The 24,264-nt window shown below is 46.1% G+C and overlaps 3 protein-coding genes across 3 annotated transcripts in view; 1 reads left to right on the top strand and 2 right to left on the bottom strand.

The window, feature by feature from the left end:
• Positions 1–11,438, bottom strand: part of pdcd11 (programmed cell death 11) — a 22,444-nt gene extending 11,006 nt beyond the window's left edge. Inside the window, exons 1-20 of the mRNA XM_012817174.2 lie at positions 11,327–11,438; positions 10,832–10,949; positions 10,287–10,421; positions 9,969–10,136; positions 9,635–9,796; positions 9,335–9,446; positions 8,571–8,746; positions 8,321–8,425; positions 7,798–8,007; positions 7,296–7,420; positions 6,837–6,897; positions 6,225–6,371; positions 5,666–5,917; positions 4,957–5,109; positions 4,417–4,611; positions 3,590–3,760; positions 2,914–3,127; positions 1,551–1,703; positions 915–1,027; positions 126–503 (exon numbers count right to left, since the gene is read on the bottom strand). Of these exons, the coding sequence (XP_012672628.2) occupies positions 126–503; positions 915–1,027; positions 1,551–1,703; positions 2,914–3,127; positions 3,590–3,760; positions 4,417–4,611; positions 4,957–5,109; positions 5,666–5,917; positions 6,225–6,371; positions 6,837–6,897; positions 7,296–7,420; positions 7,798–8,007; positions 8,321–8,425; positions 8,571–8,746; positions 9,335–9,446; positions 9,635–9,796; positions 9,969–10,136; positions 10,287–10,421; positions 10,832–10,933 (3,132 nt within the window). The 5' untranslated portion in view covers positions 10,934–10,949; positions 11,327–11,438. The remainder of the gene's footprint in view (positions 1–125; positions 504–914; positions 1,028–1,550; positions 1,704–2,913; positions 3,128–3,589; positions 3,761–4,416; positions 4,612–4,956; positions 5,110–5,665; positions 5,918–6,224; positions 6,372–6,836; positions 6,898–7,295; positions 7,421–7,797; positions 8,008–8,320; positions 8,426–8,570; positions 8,747–9,334; positions 9,447–9,634; positions 9,797–9,968; positions 10,137–10,286; positions 10,422–10,831; positions 10,950–11,326) is intronic.
• Positions 11,439–11,571: 133 nt separating this feature from the next.
• Positions 11,572–12,894, top strand: atp5md (ATP synthase membrane subunit k). The gene is made up of 4 exons (XM_012817178.3): positions 11,572–11,688; positions 12,160–12,264; positions 12,511–12,607; positions 12,780–12,894. Exons 2-3 carry the CDS (start codon positions 12,178–12,180, stop codon positions 12,595–12,597), a joined length of 174 nt encoding a protein of 57 aa, XP_012672632.1. The 5' UTR covers positions 11,572–11,688; positions 12,160–12,177; the 3' UTR covers positions 12,598–12,607; positions 12,780–12,894.
• A 2-nt stretch (positions 12,895–12,896) lies between these two features.
• taf5 (TAF5 RNA polymerase II, TATA box binding protein (TBP)-associated factor) lies at positions 12,897–20,242 on the bottom strand. The gene is made up of 11 exons (XM_012817177.3): positions 19,439–20,242; positions 18,924–19,155; positions 18,119–18,434; positions 17,342–17,505; positions 16,541–16,676; positions 16,103–16,223; positions 15,765–15,894; positions 15,414–15,578; positions 14,979–15,156; positions 14,544–14,721; positions 12,897–13,615 (listed from the first exon to the last, which is right to left on the bottom strand). The coding sequence occupies exons 1-11, from the start codon at positions 19,857–19,859 to the stop codon at positions 13,398–13,400; spliced, it is 2,259 nt and encodes a 752-aa protein (XP_012672631.1). The 5' UTR covers positions 19,860–20,242; the 3' UTR covers positions 12,897–13,397.
• Between the last annotated feature and the right edge of the window lie 4,022 nt (positions 20,243–24,264).

Raw genomic sequence — 24,264 nt, 5'->3', positions numbered from 1 at the left:
AAATGAACACCAATTCTGTGAGAAGAACTTTCTAGTCATTATTGAAGAAGAAGAACAAGAAGAAATACAAGAAGAAAAAGAAGAACAAGAAGAACAACAAGAAGAACTCAACATCTTCAGTGTACCTGCATGGGCTTGATGCTGCTGACGACGGCCGTCACCAGGTCCCCACAGCGGAAACTGTGCAGCGAGGCGCGGCCCTCTGACACCGTCCTTTGACCCCGGGCCGCAGCCATAGCCGTGGCGGACCACTTGGCGACGCCCCCGGCTTCACGGGTCACCAGCGGCAGGCCGTCCAGGACCTTGCTGCTGGGTTCCGTGACGACGACCGTTCCCTTTAGGGTGTCGCCGGGCTTCGGCCGCTCGGACTCGCTGCCGAAGGTCTCGTTGAGGTGAGCCGTCACCGGGACAACGGTTACATGGGCCGTGTCGCCGAGGGAGACCACAGCAAAGTCGCCCTCAATGTGTTGTATCTCAGCTACATGCTTTGAGCCACTCTCCAACTGCATGAACATGAGTGTAGAACGAAAACCACTAATGAGGCCATGAGGTACATAATGAGTGAGTTACTAAAACAGACAAACATTCATCTCATTCGCTTCTTCATCTTCACACTTATTTACAGGTCAGATGTTCAGTTCAAAATGGCCTATGCAGGCAAGTTCATTTTTTTTGGTTACACAGCAAAGTGACACAGCTCTTTAATTAAGATCAGAGTTTGAGAAGAAGTGGTTGATTCATGGCTCCATGGTGCATACATAGGCTCCCTCTCTTGAGCCATAACAGTCTGTGTTTACACACATTAGTCACCTTTGTCCATACTGACGCCTAGATAAGCCAGTTTAAGCCTCACTACCGGTTGGTCATGTCATGTCTCAAGTAATGTTGCGGTAAATGCTCTTTCAGGAACTCACCGCTTTCCTGTTGCCGAGCAGCGCGGGCAGGAGAGAGATGTGCACCAGAGGGGTCGTGGGGTCGACATGCAGCACCACCGCCTTGACCTTCTGTCCAGAGGTCAGCTCCACACCTGAAACCAACGGCCCATTTAGAACACTGAAACCAGAGGCAGTTATCATAGAAAATTCTAGACTCGTAGCTAGTGAACAGTCTTCCATCTCCCGCATGTTGTCCAGCACCACCGCTGTGTTCAGGCATGCCCATGTGTTCACCGCACCGGTTAGTGTCAATCACCTGTTGCCTCTACAATCCTCCCTGACGACACAGGGATTTGTCCGATTTGTCTACCTCTCCCGTGATGAGGCCTATTGTACATCAAGCAAGAATGGGGTGGTGGTGATCGATCCTTGGCTCAGAGAGGACAAGTGTGTGCACCCCTGTGTGTTGACATGGATCCCCAATCTATGGGATAGGGAGCTAAAGCACAGCTACAGGACATTGGATAGGGAGCTAAAATGCCGCTACAGGACACGGGATAGGGAGCTAAAAACCCTCTCTGGACCTGGAACTGCTTTGAAAGTGTAAACAAACTGAGAGCTGTTTGGCCACACGCCTAGCTCTACTCAGAGCCGTTAAGCCCAGGAGCTCCTCACCGCTGACGTGATGCTTGGAGGCCAGGATGGAGACGGTGGGGAGGTCGTCTGAGGAGAAGGAGCAGGAGCCGTCCTCCTGCGCCTCACCGACCGTCAAATTCAGCTTGCTGCCCACAACCAATGAGGTCAGCTGCTGCAACAGATCAGAGCCATCTAGAGAGAGGAAGAAAGGGAAAGGGAGGGAGAGAGAGAGAGAGAGAGAGAGAGAGAGAGAGAGAGAGAGAGGGAGAGAGAGAGAGAGAGAGAGAGTAGTAGGGGGGAGGGGTAAAGAATGAGGTCAGAAGAACAAGAGAAATGTGGGCAGTGGAAAGTCATGAAGATTGAAGGAGAAAAGACAAACAGACAGACAGAGAGAATAAGAAAAAGAATAAAACTTGTCTGACATCAACAGAACTTGAGTGTGTAAACAGCTCATTAGCTCAATGATTTCCCTCGTCTCCTCCTCCAGGGGGGCCTGCAAGGCTTCGTGTGTTTCCCCGATCATAATTAGCACCTGAACACACACTATGGGAGTTGGGGCTGATTTACATCCAAATGAATCCCAATATAAAACTGGAGATCCTGATTTATGAGAGAGCACAGTACCTTAGCAACAATACTATGCTTTCGGATCTCCGGTATATCCTGAAATTCAAGTACACACACACACACACACACACACACACACACACACACACTCACAGACACACAACCCCATAGCGTATTCTATACTTCGGGCTCTCCTGGGTGACAACCTCAGGTGTTTACTGTGCCGCTGTGGAAACTTTCAGGTGAGAGGTGACGAAATTAAATAATTCCCTTGAGACGATCTGTTGTGACGATAACACAGAACCACGTCCCCTCAGAACCATCTCCCCTCCTCCTTCTCCACACAGCTCAGGCTCTCATTCTATCCATCTCCTTCAATCTCACTCACTCACTCACCTCACTCACCTCACTCACCTCACTCACCTCACTCACTCACCTCACTCACCTCACTCACTCACCTACTCACTCACCTACTCACTCACCTACTCACTCACCTACTCACTCACCTACTCACTCACCTACTCACTCACCTACTCACCTCACCTCACTCACCTCACTCACTCACCTCACTCACCTCACTCACTCACCTCACTCACCTCACTCACCTCACTCACTCACTCACTCACTCACTCACTCACTCACTCACTCACTCACTCACTCACTCACTCACTCACTCACTCACTCACTCATTCACTCATTCACCTCACTCAATCCCTTACCTTCCCCCTTCCCTCACTCAATATCATTCACTCCATCTCTCTCATTCTCATCTACTTTCTCTTAACTCACTCCCCCAATCTCCCAACAACTCACTTTCTCTCTCTCTCTCACTCACCTCTTCCGGTCATCATCTCCGTGGCGACCTTCCTCTCCTGCAGGCCCCGGGTCAGTCTCTCCTGTCCCTCTCCATCTGGGCTGCTCAGCTCCGACGCCTTCAGGCACACCAGGAAGCGGCGCTTCTCCTCGTCCAGGTTGGTCACCTTGGCCCGCACCGTCTGGCCCATCTGGAACACGGTTGCCGTGGAGGACACGAACTGGTCGCTCATGGCCTGTGTGGAGGAGGGGAGAGACAATGAGGCACGGTACTGTTGGGTGATGTGCAAAAGAATGTTACAAAGTTACACTTAAGGAACCGGGCAAAAAAAGTGAACTGCCCCCCCTCCCCCAAGCCACTTACAAAATGGGTGGGAACACCACGACAGACAAGATCCCATAAAGAGACGTGGTGACCTTCCCCCTCATAAATATATTTTGGTTTATTAATTGGAATTACTGAGACCTCTGACTTTTTGCTTTTAGCCCATCACAAGCACATATTCCATCCTTCTTAATTCCAATGAATTTAATGGTCAATTAAAATCACTTATAGTCATTCCCAATGCACCACCAACAACTGACATTGCTGACACAGACAGGCGCTTTATACAACCCCTTGACACTCTCTCTCACACACACACACACACACACACACACACCCACGACTTGGGGGCACAATTTGGCCGGTGACTTACAGCTTTGGGGGCCAGGCCGTAGAGGCCGTGGGGGAACTCCACAAACACCCCGTAGGCCATGATGTTCTTCACCCAGCCCGTCAGCTCCAGACCCAGCTTCAGGCCGGAGAACTCCGTGGCCGCCGCCCCCACCTCCAGGCACGCCTTCAGCAGGGGCTTCTTGGTCAGGATCTGAAGTGGGGGGGTCGGTTAAGGGAAAAAGGATTGGATAAGACCAGCCCTACTCTAAATAACGGGTGGGGGGGAGGGGGGTTCTCCATGAGGCAGAAGAACCTTTAGTTCCAACAGCACAAATAAGGCATAGATGTTTCTGTTTCATCAGTTCTGATGCCCTTATGGACCTGACCTGATCCCGAGGGAAATGAACCTTACTCTGTTTACTGGGGGAGTGCTGACTGAAGAGAATGAGAAGGAATTTCAGACTAAACAGTATAGCATGTAGGCCTCTAGTTCATTAGAATTGGTGTTTCACTTGCACTAAACCTGGTACTGAACTCGTAGCTGAGGATGTATCGACTGGTGCTTCCTAGTAAGGAACCGTGTTGAAGATGTACTGAGACCATACAAGCACAACACTAATATATGCTGTTATCTAAGTTCTAGGTACAAGGTTCTAGGTTCTGGGCTCTCTTTCGATCAACATCAACAGCATGCGTGATGCAACAGCATGATGCGCTACATATTCCACTGTGTTCTCTGCATTATTTTCACCACCGAAGACTTGTCACCATTGACAGAGAGTAATGACACATCAGGACAGGAATACAGTGAAAACGAGAAACGACAGAGAAGACAGATAGACGTGAGTATGGAGTGTGGAAGGATACAACGTTCTGCTTGGTCTTGCTCAGGCACACGGCGTCTGAGATGATGTCTCCCTCCTGCAGGGCGTCCCAGAGGAGCTGGCAGTTGGACGCGTGGTCTGAGAGGTGCATTGTGGGTAGGAGGCCGGGCACCTCCTCGGGGAGGATGGCCACGTTCAGCCCTTCCGGGACCTTACTGACCACACGCGCCTCTACATTCTGTGAGAGAGGAGAGAGAGGTATAAATGTTCACTCACACACACACCAAGTCTTTGTTTACCTTGAACACACAAGCACAAACACACACACACACACACACACACACACACTTATTCATTCAACGAGGGAATTCTGTCTCTATATCCCTCACTTTCATTAGAATTTATGGTATCTCAACCTAAATAAATTAAAATATAGAGTGTGTGCTACAGGGTCAAGCCTACATTGAGAGCGACTCACCTCTCTGATCTCAAAGCTGACGTTAAAACTGCTCGTCACGTAAACCATAACCATATCTACTGTTGTCGTAACATAACTAGGGATGCAATGCAACAGGTAAGTCACCTTTCCAACATGAAAGTCGTAGACCGGCTTGACTGGCTTGATTGGCTTGACTGGTTGCTCCTGGCCCTCGGTGTCCCCCTGCAGCACGGCTCTGAAGGACAGCAGCAGCTTCTCGTTCTCCTGGTCACACTGAAGAACCTTGGCCTTGACCACCTGCACACGAGAGAAGGAGAGAAACACAAGAGTGAAAGAGAGAAACACAAGAGAGAAAAAAAAACAGAGTGGAAGGAAGGAGCAGCCTTGGAGCTTTGGAAGGGATGAGTCGAGACAAACAGAGGGAGGGAAGGAAAGAAAGTAAAACAACAACAAAGGACACTTTTGGGGAGGGGGGGGGAGAGAGTTTGGCCCTATCCTGGGGAAATCTAACAGTGTAGAGATGCTCTGACTACTTGAAATGAGACAGGCAGGGTGTGAGAGAGTAACAGTGAGAGATGGGACACTAATGTGAGAGAGAGAGAAAGAAAGAAAGAAAGAAAGAAAGAAAGAAGTGAGAGCGAACAGAGCAAGACAGAAGAGAGCAAGAGAAAGAGGCAAGTGAGGAGGAGAGAAAGGGGTGTACATAGAGAAAGAGAGAGAGAGAGAGAGAGAGAGAGAGAGAGAAACGTATCTAAAGTAAGACCTAAATAAGCCCAGATAAAGGGAGAGAGGCTGGAGAAGAGAGGGAAAGAGAGAGAGGGAAAGAGTGAGAGAAGGGTAGAGTGGTGTGGACCTGGCCGGAGTAGAAGTGCTGCTGGGGGAACATCACGTGCTCAGTGCTCAGCTCCCGCATGGGCACCAGGCCCTTCACGTCGCCATAGAAACGCACGATGCAGCCAAACTCCTTGACGCAGACGATGAAGCCGTGCGCGATGCGGCCCACGCGGGCGTCCGCGTATGTGGCAAACACCGGCAGCGAGGAATCCACCATCCCCTTCTTTCTCGTCAAATACAGCTTCCGGGCAGGACCATCCACTGACAACACCTACACACACACACACACACACACACACACATCAACACCAGGATACAGACTCATCAAGTATGTGGCAGAAATGGGTAAACACATACATGCTTTATACCTAATCATGTGCAATCTAAACATATGAAAGACATATGAATCCAAACGGATATTTTGAATCCTTCATTCATTTCCTACATATACTCATAGTAGTTCATGTACGGTGTTGCCAAAGCAGAATGTTACAATAAAAACAATGATGAACTACACAATTCATCCTACGCGCGCGCGCACACACACACACACACACACACAGAGAGAAGGGACTGACCCTGCACTTGATTTTGTTGCCCACGGTGAACTTCTTCTCAGGGTTGGTGATGGCGACATCTGCCAAGTGGATGCGTGGTACCAAGCCTTTGATGTGACTCGTCACCCTCACTATCAGGCCAAAGCGTTGCAGACTCAAGATGGTGCCCTGCGGATGCATAGAGTGATAAAGAGTTACCCGTGTGGCACGTGGAAGGGTCTGGAAATAGGGTAGAGTGTCGTCGATGCAGCACTATCCTACAGACCAGGGTGCCAGTTAGAATGTAAAGTTAAGCCTTAACCGTCTGATGGGAGAGAGTACTAAATACACTGAGTTCATACTAGATTGACAAACCATCACTGGGTGAAGAACAAACTAATACAAAATAAAAACAGGACATGCGAAATTTGAGAGACTAACAAGCATACGTATGTGCTTACACACATGGACCAATCAAAGTGGAACCCTAAGCTAGCAGGAATAGAATCCCCTTCCAAAAACACACTCTAGCTTAACACACTTCATCTGCAGTGCTAAAGTGCTGATCTTCTGAATCTTCTGGAACCTGACTGACAGGAGCGAAGAGTGCACTGGCTCGTTTAAAGGAAAACATAGAAGATCATGTTTAAATACCTGTACGATTTGCCCAGGCTTCAGGTCGCTGTATCTGAAGAAGGGGGCTTCGATGGTGCTCCTGGAAGAGGACAGCCAGGGCTCAGACACAGAGTACACCAACACCAACACTTGTGCCAGTGGCCTCAACATCTCAACTCACTCATCACCAGCAAGCCAACAATCGCCAGTCAACTGCACACTTAGTCTATTTGTATAAAAGTTATTATTTGTAATAAGTATCAATTCACCTTATAAATTCATGTTTCAGAGGCAAACAAGATACACAGCTCTTCTGCCCTCACACACACACACACACACACACACACACTGCCTCCACATAAACACACAACCATGTGCATGAGACACAAGGCAAAATCCATACTGTGCACACGCACACACAAAGACACACGCATAGCCTCACACACGCAGACACACACACACACACACACACACAGACACACACAAGCGCTTTCTTACTTGCGGAGGCTGATGAGGTGCAGCTGCTCCAGTGGGCTGTAGTCGGTGATGCGGCAGGTGAGCTCAGGCTGGGCCTGCAGGTGGCTCGGCTCAAACGGCTCGTTGGGTTCCTTCAGCTGGTTTCTCTGCAGAACAAAACAACATGTCCAAAGCTCATCAGAGCATGGCACAGCTTTTCGAAACTCCGAAGAAGAAATTCCACTCATTCTTGATAATCGGTCATTGACAGGAAAGGACATTCGATTCCTTTGTGCTAATAAGCCGGGGGCCGCACACAAAAACGTCAGATGCATAACTTTATATTGATATAGCATTATTGATCCTTGCGTGGAGAGCAGAGAACCAGGTCGTCAACAACATTGTAAGCTAACTAATCTAATGAAACATGTAACTTGATGTAAAGTGCAAGGTAGGTAGAAACTCTATTTAAACATCACCAACATTACCAACTATCCACACCACACACACACACACACGTTCTAGATCTTTCTGTCTCACTCACGTGGCCAAATGCTTTAGTGCCGTCGGGCAGCTCCAGGATGGCACCGGAGTGGTAGTGGACCGCCGCCACCTTGCAGCCCTGCAGCACCTCGCCCACGCGCTCGCTCTGCACGCAGTCCAGCTCAGCGCCCCCCGGTGGCAGGAGGTGGCTGCGCAGGGACAGGCCCACCTTCCGGTCGGAGGGGTCCACATACAGCACCCGCGCCACCACCTGATGAAGATGAAGATGAAGATGAAGGATACAGTGACTCGGATGAGGTTGTACTCACACTTTATTTCCATACAATTCTAATGATGCGGCTAATGTGCGAGCAGTCTTACGGTCAGTCTCCAGAGACAAAAAAACCCTCATCATGCTAGCGTATGAATACTTTAACAGCATTGGTTATGTATGTGAAATGAATTATGTCACTGAAAGGGATTTTTTTTACACCATCAATAATAAAGAAGTGTTCAAATGCCTGTGTTCTAATACTAAAACAGCATCTTGATATGAAAAAAATGCTGGTGGACACTGGACTCACTTCCTCTCCTTTCCTGTAGGAATCCTTGTCTGGGTCAATGTGCATGAAGTCAACCAGGCCAGAGAAGGAGGCGAGAAACTCCAGAATGAGTCCATGAGCGGTCACCTGTGGGGGGGGGAAGGGGGCAAGAGACACCAGGGGGCAGAAACAGGTCAATCACAGCACTATGCAGAAAGCAAAATAAATCCGTCACCGTGTGGGTCCTGGTCATTTCTACACAACTGTCAGCCGAAGCAGCCGTGTGACTCACCGTCTTGACCGTGGCGTTGACCAGCAGGCCTGGACACAGGTTGCTCAGGGTCCAGCCGTGCTCTGTGTCGGCCACGGCCTCGGAGATGGCGGACGGGTCCACGGACAGACGGACCAGACGGCCCTCGCTCTTCACATCCTCCAGCAGACAATCGACGTACTGCCCCGGCTTCAGGTCTGACACGGGGGGTAATAAACAGACATAGAGAAAACGCATGTTGAGTTCGTGAACTAAGCGCTTTGAATTAGTAAAAGTGCCTGGGTTTTGGAGAGACATGGCATTCTCACAGTCAAAGTCTGCTCCTTGAGGTAATGTTTGTACAGTATTTTCTACATTGGTACTTGAGCTCTGCTTTTTGGGAGTTTATATGCCCCCTACTGGTAACAGATGGCACAACAGCAAAGCCACGAGAAAACAAGCATTTTGTGTGAAGTTCTCGTCATCAAAGTTACTACAGTGGGACTTCAGATCCCGACTAGTTTCTATACATTTGTGGATTTCTCCTAAGTAATCTATAAGTACTTAGCGGTCATACGCCATGACCTGCTCTCAATCTAACTCTCACCAGCCTGTCTACTACTATATGATACGGAGTGTCCTTTCTTTTTTTTTTACAAAAAACATTTTAAGAATTTTCCACACATTTCGTTACCAAGATGCCAACAGCTCTCAGAGGTAATCTAGATGAGCAAAGCCTACAAAACCCAGTACATTCACCCTCAGATTTGTCTATCACCCAGCTGTTCACGAGAGTCACATGATACCTTGTTTTGAGGCTTTTGCAGACGCCTTGGGAAGAAAAGCTTTGGTCTCACTGAGGCCGATATCAATGAGATAGCCATGGTCCTCAATGCTCTCCACACATCCACTGACGGTCTATATTCAACACAGACAATACACATATGAGATATTTATTATATTAATTTATCATACACTTTTATCATGCACTTCAATTTCGATTGTTTAACAGACTGGCCGATAACCGATGCAGCTACGCTAATATCATTGTTCTAAGCAGAATGACAGAGCCAAGAGAAATCAGCAGCACCACAGCACTCACTCACCATGCCAGCCTTCAGGGACCCGGAGGTCAAGGCTTTGTTGACTTCCTTCGGGTTGATGGACACCTTGAGGCTCACATTACCGTCTTTGGATTCCACCAGAGAGGACACCACACATCTGATCACGCAGCCAGGACTGAAGAGGTGAGGGAGAGGCACAAAATCCTGGAAACAAACAAACAAACAAACAAACACTGTCAAGTAACTCCAAAGTCTTTCAAAACAAAATGCATCCCCATATTGGGCAAAAACTTAACTAAGTAGGTTAGATTTACAAGCTATTAACATTTGGTCACATGAACTATAATAACATTTTTAACAGTTATTTTTGTTATACCTCCACAAGTTCTCCGCTGTCTAGCTGGTCACTGAGGATCTTGTTGTAAGATTCAGAGATGTTGGTCACAGGCAGGTATCCTGTTAGGCCGCTGGGAAGTCCGACCACAATCTCAAAGTCATTTACTTCCTTGACGCAACCTAGCAGTAAGGTGCCCACCTTCAGATCCTGTGAAGATCAACGGATTTGTTTAAACAAACAAGCACATTTCTCAACAATTCAGTTAGAACGCATCCAGTTAAGAGGTTCATTTATGTAGAAAATGGAGATATAAATTGTGACGTGCATGTTACAAGCACTGCTCTTCTGCATACATACTTTCAGATGTAGGATGTCTACTTTTGAAGCAGCGTTGAGCTTTAGGGAGGCCTCTTTGCTCTTTACTTTCTTGGCATTTTGCTCCTCGTCTTCATTGGTAGACTTCCTTTTCTTCTTAACCTCAGGAACACGTGTCTAAGAAAACATATTATATTACGATTGTCTACCAACTGTAAAACCCTTCATTTCGTTTAAAAATAAATCAAAGACAGCAAGTAGTACATCCCCTATGATGGTGGCTATGCATTGTTGGTTAATGTAACAGAATGATTAAAAATTGCTATCGGTCACACTGACTATCAGTAAAATAGAACACTACCGAGATATTGCTATTCCCAGAGCATGGATGTTGAACATACATTCAAGAGCCTAACATACAACAGCGCTGAGTAGAATAAATGTTCCTCTATAAAGTAGTTTAATAATACGGGGGAATGGGCTCTTGCAGTTATGACTGTCAATTCCAATTCTTGTTCTTTTAAACAAATACGTCTTGAGTAAGTACACATCGCATAAAACACATGAGTCCTTCAACTGCACTTTACCTCGAAAAGGTTGTCCACTTCCACTCGAGATTTCTCAGGCTTGGTCACCTGCGTGGTCTTGGCTGTGCCTCCACGGGGAAAGTCCTCCTCTGCCGATGCCATGATAGAATAATCTAACCTGAACCAAAAGACAGCCGATTCATGGTCAACACAAACCCACATGAGAATCAGGGTAACGTTACCATTAGCCTACCTGGTGATTTCTGGCAATTCATATCTAAAAATCCCAGTAAATATAATGCTATCTATCAACACAATACATGTTAACAAATCAGGTAAAAACGCATGGTAAAAATACGCGAGATCACATATGTACCCAGGTTTTCACTAAACGTAGAAAGATAATGCTTATGATGGAATTCTGTCCACCCAGTAGGCAAAATGGTTACACGTGGGTACGTTTAGTGTGCCCTACTTGCTATCGAGCACTCTTTAATGCTCTCGTCGTAAACGATGTCTACGTGAACAAATTCCGTTTTGTGAATTTGTACTTACCCAAACGATAACTGAAATTCCTTCAATATTTCCCAAAATTAAACTGCTTGTATACACTCTCACATGTTCGTAAGGTAATCGCGAACCGGAAGTAAACACTAAGGGGGTGGATTTAAAACAAACAACAGGAAGCATAATATCTGGTTTCAAGAACCAATGAAATAGAAGTACATAATGACAAACCGCAAATGTGACGAATAGTGTTTGGAATATTGCTGATTGACGTGTAACCTTTCCACTGAGAGAAGGCCTTTAGTGAATTACACGGAGGTAGTAGTGAAGGCGGGATTTCCGGAGCTATCCATTTTCGGACTCAACTGAAGGACATCAGTTCCTCCTAAAGACAGGGTCGTGTGTAGAGGGTATGTGAATTCACTTGTCGAATATGTGCTGTTTATGTTATGTATTAGCTACCTTGAATGTTATGCAGCTCTGTTACCGCTATTTAAATGTCTAGTTTATTTAGTTGATTAGAACCATGACAGTAATCCTGTTACCAGTTAACTGGGATGCTAATCGGCTAGCAAATTACGAAGCTAGCTAGCTAGCAAACTTGCATAGACGTTGCTGGCAATAGCTTGCTGTAAATGTCTTGTCACTAATATGGCCTTGAATGCTCCCCAAACGTTCAAACTTGATTAGATGGCGCAAATTAAGCCATTTTGCGGGGTGAGTCGAAAGTCCCCTTGCTGTCATTTGGTCAACTGGTGCACGTACCGCAGTATGTCCACAGTATTGTAGCAAGTTACGTAAGTAGAGTAACAGAACGTCAGGTTGAGAGGGCATACCATTGGCGTTACCATTGTGTGCAAATGTTTTATTTCTTCCCGCAGGATCACATATTATCAAACATGGGCGGACACGATGCAGGAACGCAGCACCAGTTTACTGGCTTTGCCAAGTACTTCAACGCATGGACCATCACAGGCAGGAGGAACGTAAGTTAACGCGGCCAGTATAGAGCAACATGGTGGGGTTCACGTGAAATTCTAGCCCCAGCATGTGCCAAGCGGTGTTTAACCTTCCAAGAACACATTCCATTCTGAAAGTGTGTCCCCGTTGTCTTAAAACTGTTAAATGAATATGAATGAATGCACAATTAGGCTATCCTAGATGCGATGTGCAGCTTTGAAGGGTGCCCGACGCAGTGAATGACATGTGCCTAAATCTGTTTCTATCCATAGTGTGTCCTTCTAACATATGCAAGCATAGCTACCATTGCCCTCTTCTTCAAGCTGAAGCCCAAGAAGGAGAAGGCCATCAAGGGCTAGCTAATTTAAAGTAGGTATTGGAAGATCCTTATTCCCCCCCCCCCCCCCAACAATATAATTACTACTTCTTTTAATGAATTGCTTTCACGGGTTGCATTGTCAGTGACATTGGGTGTCATTGCTCATAAAACTTAAAGGTGGTGTGTATAAAACTTAATGGTGATGTGTATCTCCTCCAACAGGATTCCAGTGTTCGTTTGCTCCGTTGTATGGAGGGTTGGATTCCATTAGATGTCCTTTGTGTCTGACGCCATCTCTGCTTATGCAGCATGTTAATAATAAAGGCTGTATCAAATGTCTTGTAGAAAAAAATTGTTTTTATTTACATAAGGGGCACCAGCATATAAAAGTCTGTACACAGTGAGGCAGAAGTCAGGGACAATGGCAGTGATGAATAAATGTAGCATTTGTAAACCAAGAAAACCAGGGGGGGGAAATGGCCATGGGACCAGTATAAAAACAATGTATGCAGATGACAATGAATCTTATTTCACATTGAGGAGAGAAACATTGGTTTGCCATCTTAAAAGGGAGCAGGGATCACTCCTGGAAGATTTTTTTAAAAATGGCATCCTCCCCGAATCCACCAGCCAGTCAACCATTTCAACCGAACTTTAGATTTAAAAAGTTATCCAACACGCACTCGGTTACCGTTAAAAAGATGTTAGCACTTTGAGTCTGTTTGACCTGATCACTTCATGCAGATAAGCACTCCTCACATCGTGTTTGTGAGTAAGTACAAAAATGAATCGTCCTAAGGTAAAATAAACAAGGGGGGGGGGGGGAACAAATACACGGGGTCATTGAGGATTATAGGCCCCTGCCGTCAGTAGGAGGTTGCGTCGTGTAAAGTGAAGGTGGATGACTGGCGTGGACTTGGTCATGTAGGTGCCCAGCAGGAGCTCATGGGAGTTCTCAGGCAGGTGGATGTGACCTGTGGCTGAGGTGAAGTCGTCTGTCTCCACGTCGTCAAACGCCTTGTAGGCATTCCACAGGCGAACTGTGTTGTCCATGGAACCTGGAAGTAAGTTTTTATTCAATGTTAAAATGCAAACATTGGAAGAGGTGGACAAAAAGGATACAGACTATTAATAGATAGCGAAATGGTGCTCCATCTCGTTGCCTCAAAATTGACCCTTTGACCTTGGCAAGGTCACCACTGAAGGTCATGACCTTAGCAGCTATTTCAGCACATAGTAACAGAACATACTATACAAATTTTGATACCATGCATTGCTACACATGTACTACATAGTTATAGCAGACACCCAATGTAGGCTGTAATTATCTTGTGTTAAGTTAACAGAACATTAGGTGAAGTGAGGTAGTTTCCAGTGCCCTCTTGTTCTGAACGCGGGTAAACTAATTTAAAAGCTCATCAACGATGGATGACACCAAACTCATTGTGTATTTATGGCCATTATCAAAGGCAAACCCAATGTAGGAAAGGACAGGGTTGGCAGTAGCAGTGCCGGTCGGTTGAGTGGTGCACTTTTAGTTAACCACGGACGCAGGTGAAGAGTAGGAATAGGCCTAACATACCATAACTGACCCCTAGGTGTCTAGGTTATATGTCACTGACATGAAAAGATATATTTTTAAACCATTTTAGCAATTGCATGTTATGAAAGGTGTAAGTGGAGGCTACATGTGTACTATACATGAAGTTGTAGCAGAAACCCAATGTATGCTATAATTAATATAATTAATATATATATATAATAATAATTATTAATTATATATGTTAATCAAAGGCAAACTCAATGTAGAAAGATAGTGCTGGCAGTAGCAGTGCCACAGTAGCAGTGCCACAGCAGCAGTGCTGACTGTGAAAAAAAAAGCACGTGAGCCGCCACCACTGCAGCAGCTCAGCGGACGTAGCGGTCACGCACACGCCACACAATCGGTGTGGGGAACGGGCATAATCCTCTGAAATATCTGCAAACCTGAAGCGAGGATCTCCCCGTCGCGGCTGAACTTGAGGGCGTAGACGGTGTCGGTGTGGCCCTTCAGGTCCCCGATCATCAGGCCGTGGCCGATGTCCCACAGCAGCACGCGGCCGTCCGTGGCTCCCGAGGCCAGGAACTTACCGTTCGGAGAGAAGGCCAAGGAGTGTATGGGCCCCTGTGGGACGAGAGAAGTACTCTTACATTTAACTCCTTCACACCTTGCTGCTAGTTGTGGGACAGGAACACATAAGGCTAACAGGTTAAAACATTGGGCTTGACTTGGCTACAATTGTTTGTTATGTTAAGGTTAGTGATTAAATAAATAAATAAATCCACTGTTCATTAATAACTGTAATTATTTAATATTTTATGGGCAACTTTTTGCACTCTAGTGACCAAGAGAATTCAGCTACACCTCAAGCCCCTCCCTACCTTGTGTCCAGTGAGTATGCGAACACAGTTGCCGTTCAGGACGTCCCACATGCGAACGGTACGATCAGCCGAACCCGTGGCCACATAGTTTGAGTTAGGGTGGAATTGGGTGCAGGTGACATCACCCAGATGCCCCGCAAATATGCGCAGAGGCTGGTAGTGGTCGGTGGCCCATAGCCTGTTACAGGAAAAACACGGTGAGAATATCTTCCAAAACTACAAGGTAAAGCCAAAGGTTTGACAGAGTTTGACAGTTCAAAGTGATTCATTTTAAGTGTTGTGGCATATGTGCACTGTATACCTCCATAATCTTTCATTTTAGCATTGGTAGCACTACTCTGTCAAAAGATCTACACAAGACTGTTGAGGAACATCGATTTTAGGAGGGGTAAGCTTTTCAATGCAAAGTACAGAAACAATAGGTCTGCTACTCACCGAGCTACTCGGTCGTGTCCTCCAGAGATGAAGTAGTACCCGAAAGGAGAGAACTGTGTGTCCCAAACAGGGTAGTTGTGTCCTTTGTAGCCGACTAAACACGTGTAGGTCTGAAGACTCCATAGTCTCACTGTGCCATCCTCCGAGCTGGACAACAGGTAGTTCCTAAGGAGAAGAAATACAGGAAATGATATTTATTAAACTTACTTTCATATAATTATATTCATTTTATGTAGTGTTTAAATCCTATCTGTGTTCTATAAATCGGCACTTTTACCTCGAAGCAGACTTACCAGTCGGCGTCAGTGAATGCACAGAATAAATTCAGAAGTTAAAACCTTTCCGGCCTACCTGTCCGAACTGAAGCTGATGCCATACACTGGTCCAGTATGACCATACATGACCTTGGACTCGCTCGCTGTCTTATCGTCCATTATACGCTCCAGCACGTCGTCCGACTCCTTATCGATCACATTCAGGTCTGCAGACAGTCAGGAAGCCACAGCATGTTAAATGAACAGTCATTCTCTTTACAAAGACTCGGTCTGTAACTCGATCACTATGTCATGGCCGTTTTGGATACACAGAGCAATAAAGGGTGACCGTGACAACTGGCTGCTGGTCTGCAAGGTTTGAATGCACTTAGAATCTTATTTGCAAAGAACAAATCAGTGGTCGACTGTACTAACCGACTGCAGACTTGACTCTCCGTAGCTTTTTCGGGGTGACGCTCCACACTCTGACGGTGGAGTCAGCAAAGCCCCCTGCTATTAGACTGGAGTCATCTGTGAAGTCCACTGCAGTCAGGCCCTGAAGACAGTTATTGTTACAGTACAGTGAGTTAACATCTGGCACGACATAAATGGCGTTTTTTGTTGTTGTTTTTCATTCTTCAGAAGCGTATATAGCATCCTAAGTGAATCCTCCACACTGCACTTTACAGACACCAACTAGACATGTAGTACACTAGTAGATTAAAAGAAGCGTACATGTCATCGGCCACTCACTTTAACACACTACACAGGGGGATTTGACCCCAGGCTGAAGCTACATCCTCCCCATCTGGTCTGGTGACCTCTGACCCCCCTGCCTGCCTGCCTGCCTGCCTGCCTGCCTGCCTGCCTTACCTGGTAGGCGTTGAGGAAGGAGTAGAAGCAGATGGAGGGCAGGGCTTCGGGACCCAGGCGGATCCGTTTGGTGGCTTCCTTCAAGTTCATGATTTTGTCCAGCTTGTCGGAGTCTTTCAGCTCCGGGAGAGGGATTCTACACGGGAAAAAACACAGAAAACAAGGGAGTTAATGAAATTACTCAAAAGTGACGGAGTCCCTTGGAGGTTAGGACCGCTCCCTGGAGAGGCTGCTGTTAAGAAAAGGACGTGCCGGGGGAAGACGAGGTGGGTGCAGGAGTCAGAGTTCTAAAACCGTGCAATCCCTTGACAGAGGAGGTGCTGCTAGACATGAAAAGAAGAGAGAAAAGCAGGCCATTTAACATATATACTACAGTTCAGAAGTTTAGAGTCAACCAGAAAATCTATTAATCTCTAATCTATTTTCAATCAACTTCCACCCAGTCTGTTTCATAAAAATTACTAAAAATCGATTAATTAATATATATGCAGATGCTTTGAGCCCTGAGTCGACCTTGTCCAAAATAACTTCTGGTCTCTGTAACGAGTCTTTAAGAGCTAAACATTTTGTAGAGACAACTCTTCTCTAGTTTAGGAAGCTAAAATTGTTGGGCGAAAAAAAAAATACTGTCTCATCTAATTTATATACTTACAGAATCAAAGCACATCGCAAGAATCGCAATACATATTGAATCGACAACTAAATATCGTCGGAATATCGATTTGAGAGGTCCCTGGCCTTTTACACCCCTTAAACCTCACTCGGTCAAAGGGAATGAGGTCTTCGGCACCCAGAGCTTACCTGGCCTGCTGAGGGGCGTTGGGGTCCTGCTTCTTGCTCTTGTTGCCCATGCTGTCCTTCTTGGGCTTCTTCTTCTTGGGTTTGCCTTCCTCGTTCTCTGCCTCCTCATCCTCATCGTCCAAAGGCACTTCGATCTCGGGCTCTTTCAGGAGGCCGTAGAACACCTTCACACGCACACACAAAGCATGGATGGCCATGTCATGAGTATAAATTAAGTTTTTTGTGATTGTCACAGTATATGTATGCAACGAAAACATTTCATTCTACGCATAAGATTTTCCTCAATGTGTCTTCTGTACAAATGTGGTTCTACTTATTTGACTATAATAAGAAAACAACAAAGAGATGCAGACATAGAATAAACACAGACAACTGTAATCAATACTCCTCAATTCCTCAATCCATTCCTCTGTGGCACTCACGGACCTCAAACCTTAAAGGTAAAGTTCGTGTTTCTGGTGAAAGGTTGTTGATATTTGAGCTCAACAGCCAATCAAACTACACCCCTCCCTTCCGTGCTCCTGAAGCACGGGATAGTTTACGGCTCAGTCCAAGTCACTGTGTTTGTAATATATTTGTAATATATATATACACCTGTAATATATTGTTTGCTGTACACATTCCTGTAGTTACTTAAGTACAGCAATGCAACAAGACACGATGTGAGAGTATGCAGGACCGCAAGAGAGAAAGCGAGACAGAGTACAACAGACAGACTATTGTAATCAATGAATTTGTCTGTCCCTCTTCCTCAACCCACTGCTGCGCGGCGCTGACCTTGACTTTATTGGCCTCCCTGCGGGCCTCCCCAGCCAGGCTGCCGGACATGCTGTCGATCTGGCTCTTGGAGCGCGGCATGCCGTCGAAGATGTCGATGTACAGGTGCTCCTGGATGATGTTCCAGATCTGGTTGTTCTGCCTCTCCTGCAGGTGGCGCTTGAGCAGCTGGTAGGAGTCGCGCGAGATGCGCAGCACGAACTTGCTGGTGCGGAAGTCCAGCAGCGTCTCATTGCCGCGCATGTGCTCCCGCTTGCTGACGCTCGAGAGCACGCGCAGGTCGTCCTGGTAGTAGCACTCCTGGTCGCCGCTGAACCTGGAGGAGGAGGAAGAGTGTTGTAGAGTGAGCAAGTGACGTTTCACCAACCAAACTAAATTCCATGATACAATTAGGAACGAATCTGCCTTTCAATGACATAGAAGTAGGAATCATAAGGGCAAGAAGGGTAGAATTTTGTTTTACTTTGAAAGTAATAAACATTGATGAACCCAACAAATTCTTAGCAGGGAGGAAGAGGAAGAAGAAGTGTTGCAGGGGTGAGCAAATGACTAAATCACCAACCAAACAAAATGTCATAACATAGATAAGACTAATTCACCCTCCTAATGAAATCAGTAATGCAAAAATATTCTAGAAAAGACAATGTGTTGGCCCTGAAAGGAAAAATTCCACCAGCAGATTCTAATAAACTCAACAGACTCGCTTCATTAAAGCCACTGTACCCTCGTCAAGTAAGCACAGATAGTTTTATTAGTTCAGAATGTACTGTGCAAAACGTAAACAAGAGATTTCACATCTACTTACTTATCAAAAAAAGTTTTTCCCTCCTGCTCATGGTTGTTGTAGACCAGCTCCAAGTACATGTGAACGAAGAGTGGGTAGAAAAGCTGTGAAAGCTCGGCTCGGTGGCAATCCAATACTGACTCTATGAAGTTCTTCAGACCGGTGTAATAGGTGTCATACAGAGCTGGGTCCCCCTGCTGACTGTACGCTGACAGGACAACATTTACGTCTGGCTGGTCCTCCCCTCCGCTTGCTGTAAACAAAAACACACATGACACTCTTGTAAAGATATCTTGAGCGACTTACGTGCCCAGCAAAAGCCCGTAACTAGCTAGATTTGAAACGAAGAGTGCTTTAATTCGCCATAACTGGTTTGTTAAGGCAGGTTTACAACTCAGTGTACTGACGAGCGAAGTTAGCCATTTGCTTGCAAGATAGCTAACATGGTGATGGCACAAGCCTTCCATTTATCAAAAGCGAAAAAGAGAAGACAGCTACACAGTAAATGTTTGGATTACAAGTAAAGGCGCTCTTACCTTTGGGGGGCGGCGCGGCAGGAACTGCTACGGGGGCTGGGGTAGCGATGGACACCCGGTTAAGAAGGGAGTTTGCGTCCCCACCTTCGTCAGCATTCGCTGCAGAACCTGATCCGTCAGTGCCCTGCGAGTCTTCATCATCTGATAGGCCTGCTTCTCGACGCAAAATATCCACTGATTCCAACAAGTTGTTTTTCTTGAGGTACTGCAGCACGGCTAGCAATGTTTGCTGGTCCTCGGGTCCAGGCGGCGGCGGCGCCATGGGTTTCGCGGCGCCTGTGGCTGAGGAGGTTGCATTGGGCGGCGAAGACAGAACTCCCGTCGAACTACCTGTGATATTTCCAGCTCCATCGTTCAACGCATCTGTCTTTGTTTCCTTATCACTCTCCGACTCTATCGGCCCGTCTTGCACAGCCGCCATTTTCCAGCGCGTTCAGGTCATCAGTATGCGACAGTAGAAAAGAGCCAAGTACGTCATAGCCTTCTTCTTGATTGGCCTATCGGACTGTTGTGTTATTGGTCTTTCCTGACATACTCGACATACTCACACAAACTCGACATATGTTATCATATGTACAAAGAGGGTTAAGGAGAGCCTTCGGTGAAACCAAAGACAGTAGACAGTGCTGCAGTAGCCTACTTCACTGCCTTCTAATGCACGATATGCCATGTCCACAGTAAAGTGTCTAGTCTATCCCGCCAGGATTTGTTGATCTCCTTGTTCAGTTCTGATTGGGTTATGAGTTAGCCAACAATCTCAGGAGAAACATCAAATGGAACATCGTCTGTGATAGGCTATTAGAGATAGGTTAAGGTTAATTCTAGAACTCATCTTTTTGAGACATTCCTTCCACGTCCGCTAGGTGGTGCCTTAGGTATAGTTTCCGCCTGTCTTATCACACAGACTACAAGTTGATCGATGTCTATTTTGGTACCAGTATATCGGCCTTTTGTTAAGCTATGTAGGACAACGCAGAAATTATAATATTCACACACACACATACACACACACACACATGCACAGTCGCGTAAACTTGGTGCACTTCTGTATTACCTTCCTCTAAAACCAGGTGCATAGTGTCCCACCTATTAGGCTTCACTGCCTTCTAATGCACGATATGCCATGTCCACAGTTAGGATACACCAGGTTTTGTTGACCTCCTTGTTCAGTTCTGATTGGCTTATGAGAGTTAGCCAACAATCTCAGGAGAAACATCAAATGGAACATCGTCTGTGATAGGCTATTAGAGATAGGTTAAGTTTAATTCTAGAACCCATCTTTTTGAGACATTCCTTCCACGTCCGCTAGGTGGTGCCTTAGGTACAGTTTCCGCCTGTCTTATCACACAGACTACAAGTTGATCGATGTCTATTTTGGTAGCAGTATACCGGCCTTTTGTTAAGCCATGTAGGACAACGCAGAAATGTTAATATTCACACACACACACACACACACACACATGCACAGTCGCGTAAACTTGGTGCACTTCTGTATTACCTTCCTCTAAAACCAGGTGCATAGTGTCCCACCTATTAGGCTTCACTGCCTTCTAATGCACGATATGCCATGTCCACATTTAGGATACGCCAGGTTTTGTTGACCTCCTTGTACAGTTCTGATTGGGTTATGAGAGTTAGCCAACAATCTCAGGAGAAACATCAAATGGAACATCGTCTGTGATAGGCTATTAGAGATAGGTTAAGGTTAATTCTAGAACTCATCTTTTTGAGACATTCCTTCCACGTCCGCTAGATGGTGCCTTAGGTATAGTTTCCGCCTGTCTTATCACACAGACTACAAGTTGATCGATGTCTGTTTTGGTACCAGTATATCGGCCTTTTGTTAACCCATGTAAGACAATTATTATTATATTCACACACACACATGCACAGTCACGTAAACTTCTGTATTATTTTCCTCTAAAACCAGGTGCATAGTGTCCCACCTATTGGGTGACTATTGAATTGCTGGCCACTCACCAGTGAATAACTGTTCCTTTAGTTGGCGCTTTCATGTCTTCTTCTAAGTAAGAAAAAAAATAAAATAAAGAAGCTGTCTTTCATCTGGCCAACAACTAGGAAGACCTGTGTAAAACATATTTAGGCCTACAAAAGCCTACGCCGTTGCATATTCACATTAATGATCAAGGTCAATCTTGTTTAACCTGCATTTTGTTAAATGATATGAACTACCTGAAAGCATGCAAAATGACTACAATATGAACTGAACTCGGATCAGACTGAAGTTGACATCCTAGCTCCTCATTTTCAGGTCTTTGATGATCAAATACCTGAGATGTGCTCCCAGTCATTTCCTCAAAAGAGAACACCGTTCAACTTCAACTGATGTGTTCATTACAAAGCAGATATTTCCGTCTTTGAGCCATGCACAGTTATGCCACCCTTCAGTAAGACAGTGTAACTACAACAGGAGCTTCAACCTTTAATTTGCACATGTACGCACAGATGTTAATGACTGTGAAGTCTTTGCTGCAAGGTGTGAAGAGCCGTCTGCGTCTCTTGCCATAGGGGCTGTCAGCGAAATGAGCTGGTTTTGGCTTGGTGCACACTGGCGTGGGGTGAGGGGACAGGCTCCTGTGTGTGCAGCAGCCACTGGGCTGGGTGTGATAAGGGAAACACAGGAGAAATGGTTTGTTGCATAACACCTGCTGCTGCAGCATGATGGAATCACACATAGAGAAGGAGAGAGAGGGAGAGAGAGAGAGAAAGAGCAAGCTTTGCAATCCCTCTCCCAGGGTGTGGCGCTGCAGCCATGCTATTCATGTGTTCGCAGGAAATTGTGTGCGTGTGCGTGTGATTGTGTGTGTGTGTGTGTGTGTGTGTGTGTGTGTGTGTGTGTGTGTGTGTGTGTGTGTGTGTGAGTGTGTGTGTGTGTGTGTGTGTGTGTGGTGTGTGTGTGTGTGTGTGTGTGTGTGTGTGTGCGTGTGTGCGTGTGTGTGTGTGTGTGTGTGTGTGTGTGTGCGTGTGTGCGTGTGTGTGTGTGTGTGTGTGTGCGCGCGTGTGTGACTCTGTGCCCTGCCATGCATTAATCCCTGCTCTCTTTATCATCCTGTCTTATCAGAACTCCCTGTGTAATATCCGCCCCACCATTTATTTTTACACTACATCTTAATTTCCCTCCTGCTCTCTCTTAATCTCTGCCACACACAAAACCACAGCCAACATAGCACTCAGCTGGTGCATACGTGTGTTTGTTTTTAGGCTGAGTCATAGAAGATGCTTGGGGGTATTGATTTAAGATCAATAGGTGCACTGCACCCCTCAAACCCCTCCACCCATCTCACATCCATAGCAATTAAAGACCAAAGACAGCCTGTGGCGAGACCATAATTAATGGGACATGTGCCATCTGCCTTTTTTAACCAATGGTACTCGGAGATGTGTGTGTGTGTGTGTGTGTTCCTTATATTGGGTGTGTGCAAGTGTGTAGGTGTGGTGTGAGAAAGGGAGAGAAAGGGTCTCTCTCTCTCTCTCTCTCTCTCTCTCTCTCTGTCTGTCACCCTGTGTGTGTGTGTGTGTGTGTGTGTGTGTGTGTGTGTGTGTGAGAGAGAGAGAGAGACAGAGAGAGTGTGTGTGTGTGTGTATGTGTGCTTGTGTGAAATAGAGAGAGAGAGAGAGAGAAAGAAAAAGTGTGTGTGTCTCTAATCACCGACACACCATCTTTCCCGTGTTGCTAAGGCACGCACCAGACCATTCCTCCACTTTACACGTGAAACAGAGGCATCGTCTCCATTTAGACATCACCAAATTCCACTTCAATGAAACATTCATCTCCTCAACAGCATCTGCACTCCCTGTGTAAATCAAATTAGGAAGCACAATGCATCCCACTGAACCGAGGCACCGTTCGAGAACACAAGAGACCCTGTGTGAGAGAACTTTCATGTTCCAGGAGTTGTTAAATTGCCTTGTGTAGTGATCCCTGCCTGTAGATGACACTGATAGGTTAAACAAAAAAATGATGGTGCTGAAATGGTCAGGTATTGATTGAAAGATAAATTATACTGCACACAGGGCTTGACAGTGAGCATTGGAGAATCAGACTGATGGGGATAGATGGAAAAGAGTGTATTTGGAATGAAGGGGTGATGGGTGTGAGATATACCACAGCTAGCTAATGTGTGTGTGTGTGTGTGTGTGTGCACGTGTGTGTGTGTGTGTGTGTGTGTGTGTGTATTCACAAATCAGAACACCAGGGAGCAATTGTGCTGAATGAATATTCAAGGGGCAAATGCTGCAGAGGGGCTGATTTACTGCTTGCGGAATTATGTGTGTGTGTGTGTGTGTTTGTGTGTGTGTGTGTGCTTCGGAGAAATCTGTTGTATGTGTGTGTGTTTGTGTGAGTGTGTTTGCTTCAGAGGACTCTGGTGTGTGTGTTTGTGTGCGTTTGTGTGAGCGTGTTTGCTTCAGAGAACTCTGGTGTGTGTGTGTGTGTTTGTGTGAGTGTGTGTGTCTGTGTCTTCAAGGGAGAGGAGAGAAGATGCCTACATGCATAAAATGTGAAAGTGATTTTGTGTGGTATCTGGTCATGCATTTGTATGTGTGTGTGTGCTTCAGAGATCGTGAGATCTGGTCTGTGTGTGTGTTTGTGCGTGTGTGTGTGTGTGTGTGTGTGTGTGTGTGTGTGTGTGTGTGTGTGTGTGTGTGTGTGTGTGTCTTTTCTTCTGCGTGGTATTTGGACATGTGTCTGTATATGTATGTGTGCTTCAGAGAAATCTGGTGTGTGTGTGTGTGTGTGTGTGTGTGTGTGTGTGTGTGTGTGTGTGTGTGTGTGTGTGTGTGTGTGTGTGTGTGTGTGTATGTTT

Source organism: Clupea harengus, chromosome 24, assembly GCF_900700415.2.
Source record: "Clupea harengus chromosome 24, Ch_v2.0.2, whole genome shotgun sequence".
NCBI classification, from domain to species: domain Eukaryota; kingdom Metazoa; phylum Chordata; class Actinopteri; order Clupeiformes; family Clupeidae; genus Clupea; species Clupea harengus.
Note: the sequence above shows the minus strand (reverse complement) of the source record. Positions and strands in the feature narration are given on the sequence as shown.

Bases quoted from the DNA above. Each gene is read 5' to 3' on its own strand.
- atp5md (XM_012817178.3), top strand. From the start codon at position 12,178: ATGGGCGGACACGATGCAGGAACGCAGCACCAGTTTACTGGCTTTGCC. The intron at 12,265-12,510 runs GTAAGTTAACGC...TTCTATCCATAG, and splicing joins CCATCACAGGCAGGAGGAAC to TGTGTCCTTCTAACATATGC.
- taf5 (XM_012817177.3), bottom strand. From the start codon at position 19,859: ATGGCGGCTGTGCAAGACGGGCCGATAGAGTCGGAGAGTGATAAGGAA. The intron at 18,435-18,923 runs GTAAGTAGATGT...CTCCTCCTCCAG, and splicing joins GGAAAAACTTTTTTTGATAA to GTTCAGCGGCGACCAGGAGT. The intron at 16,677-17,341 runs GTAAGCTCTGGG...TTTCCCGTGTAG, and splicing joins AACGCCCCTCAGCAGGCCAG to AATCCCTCTCCCGGAGCTGA.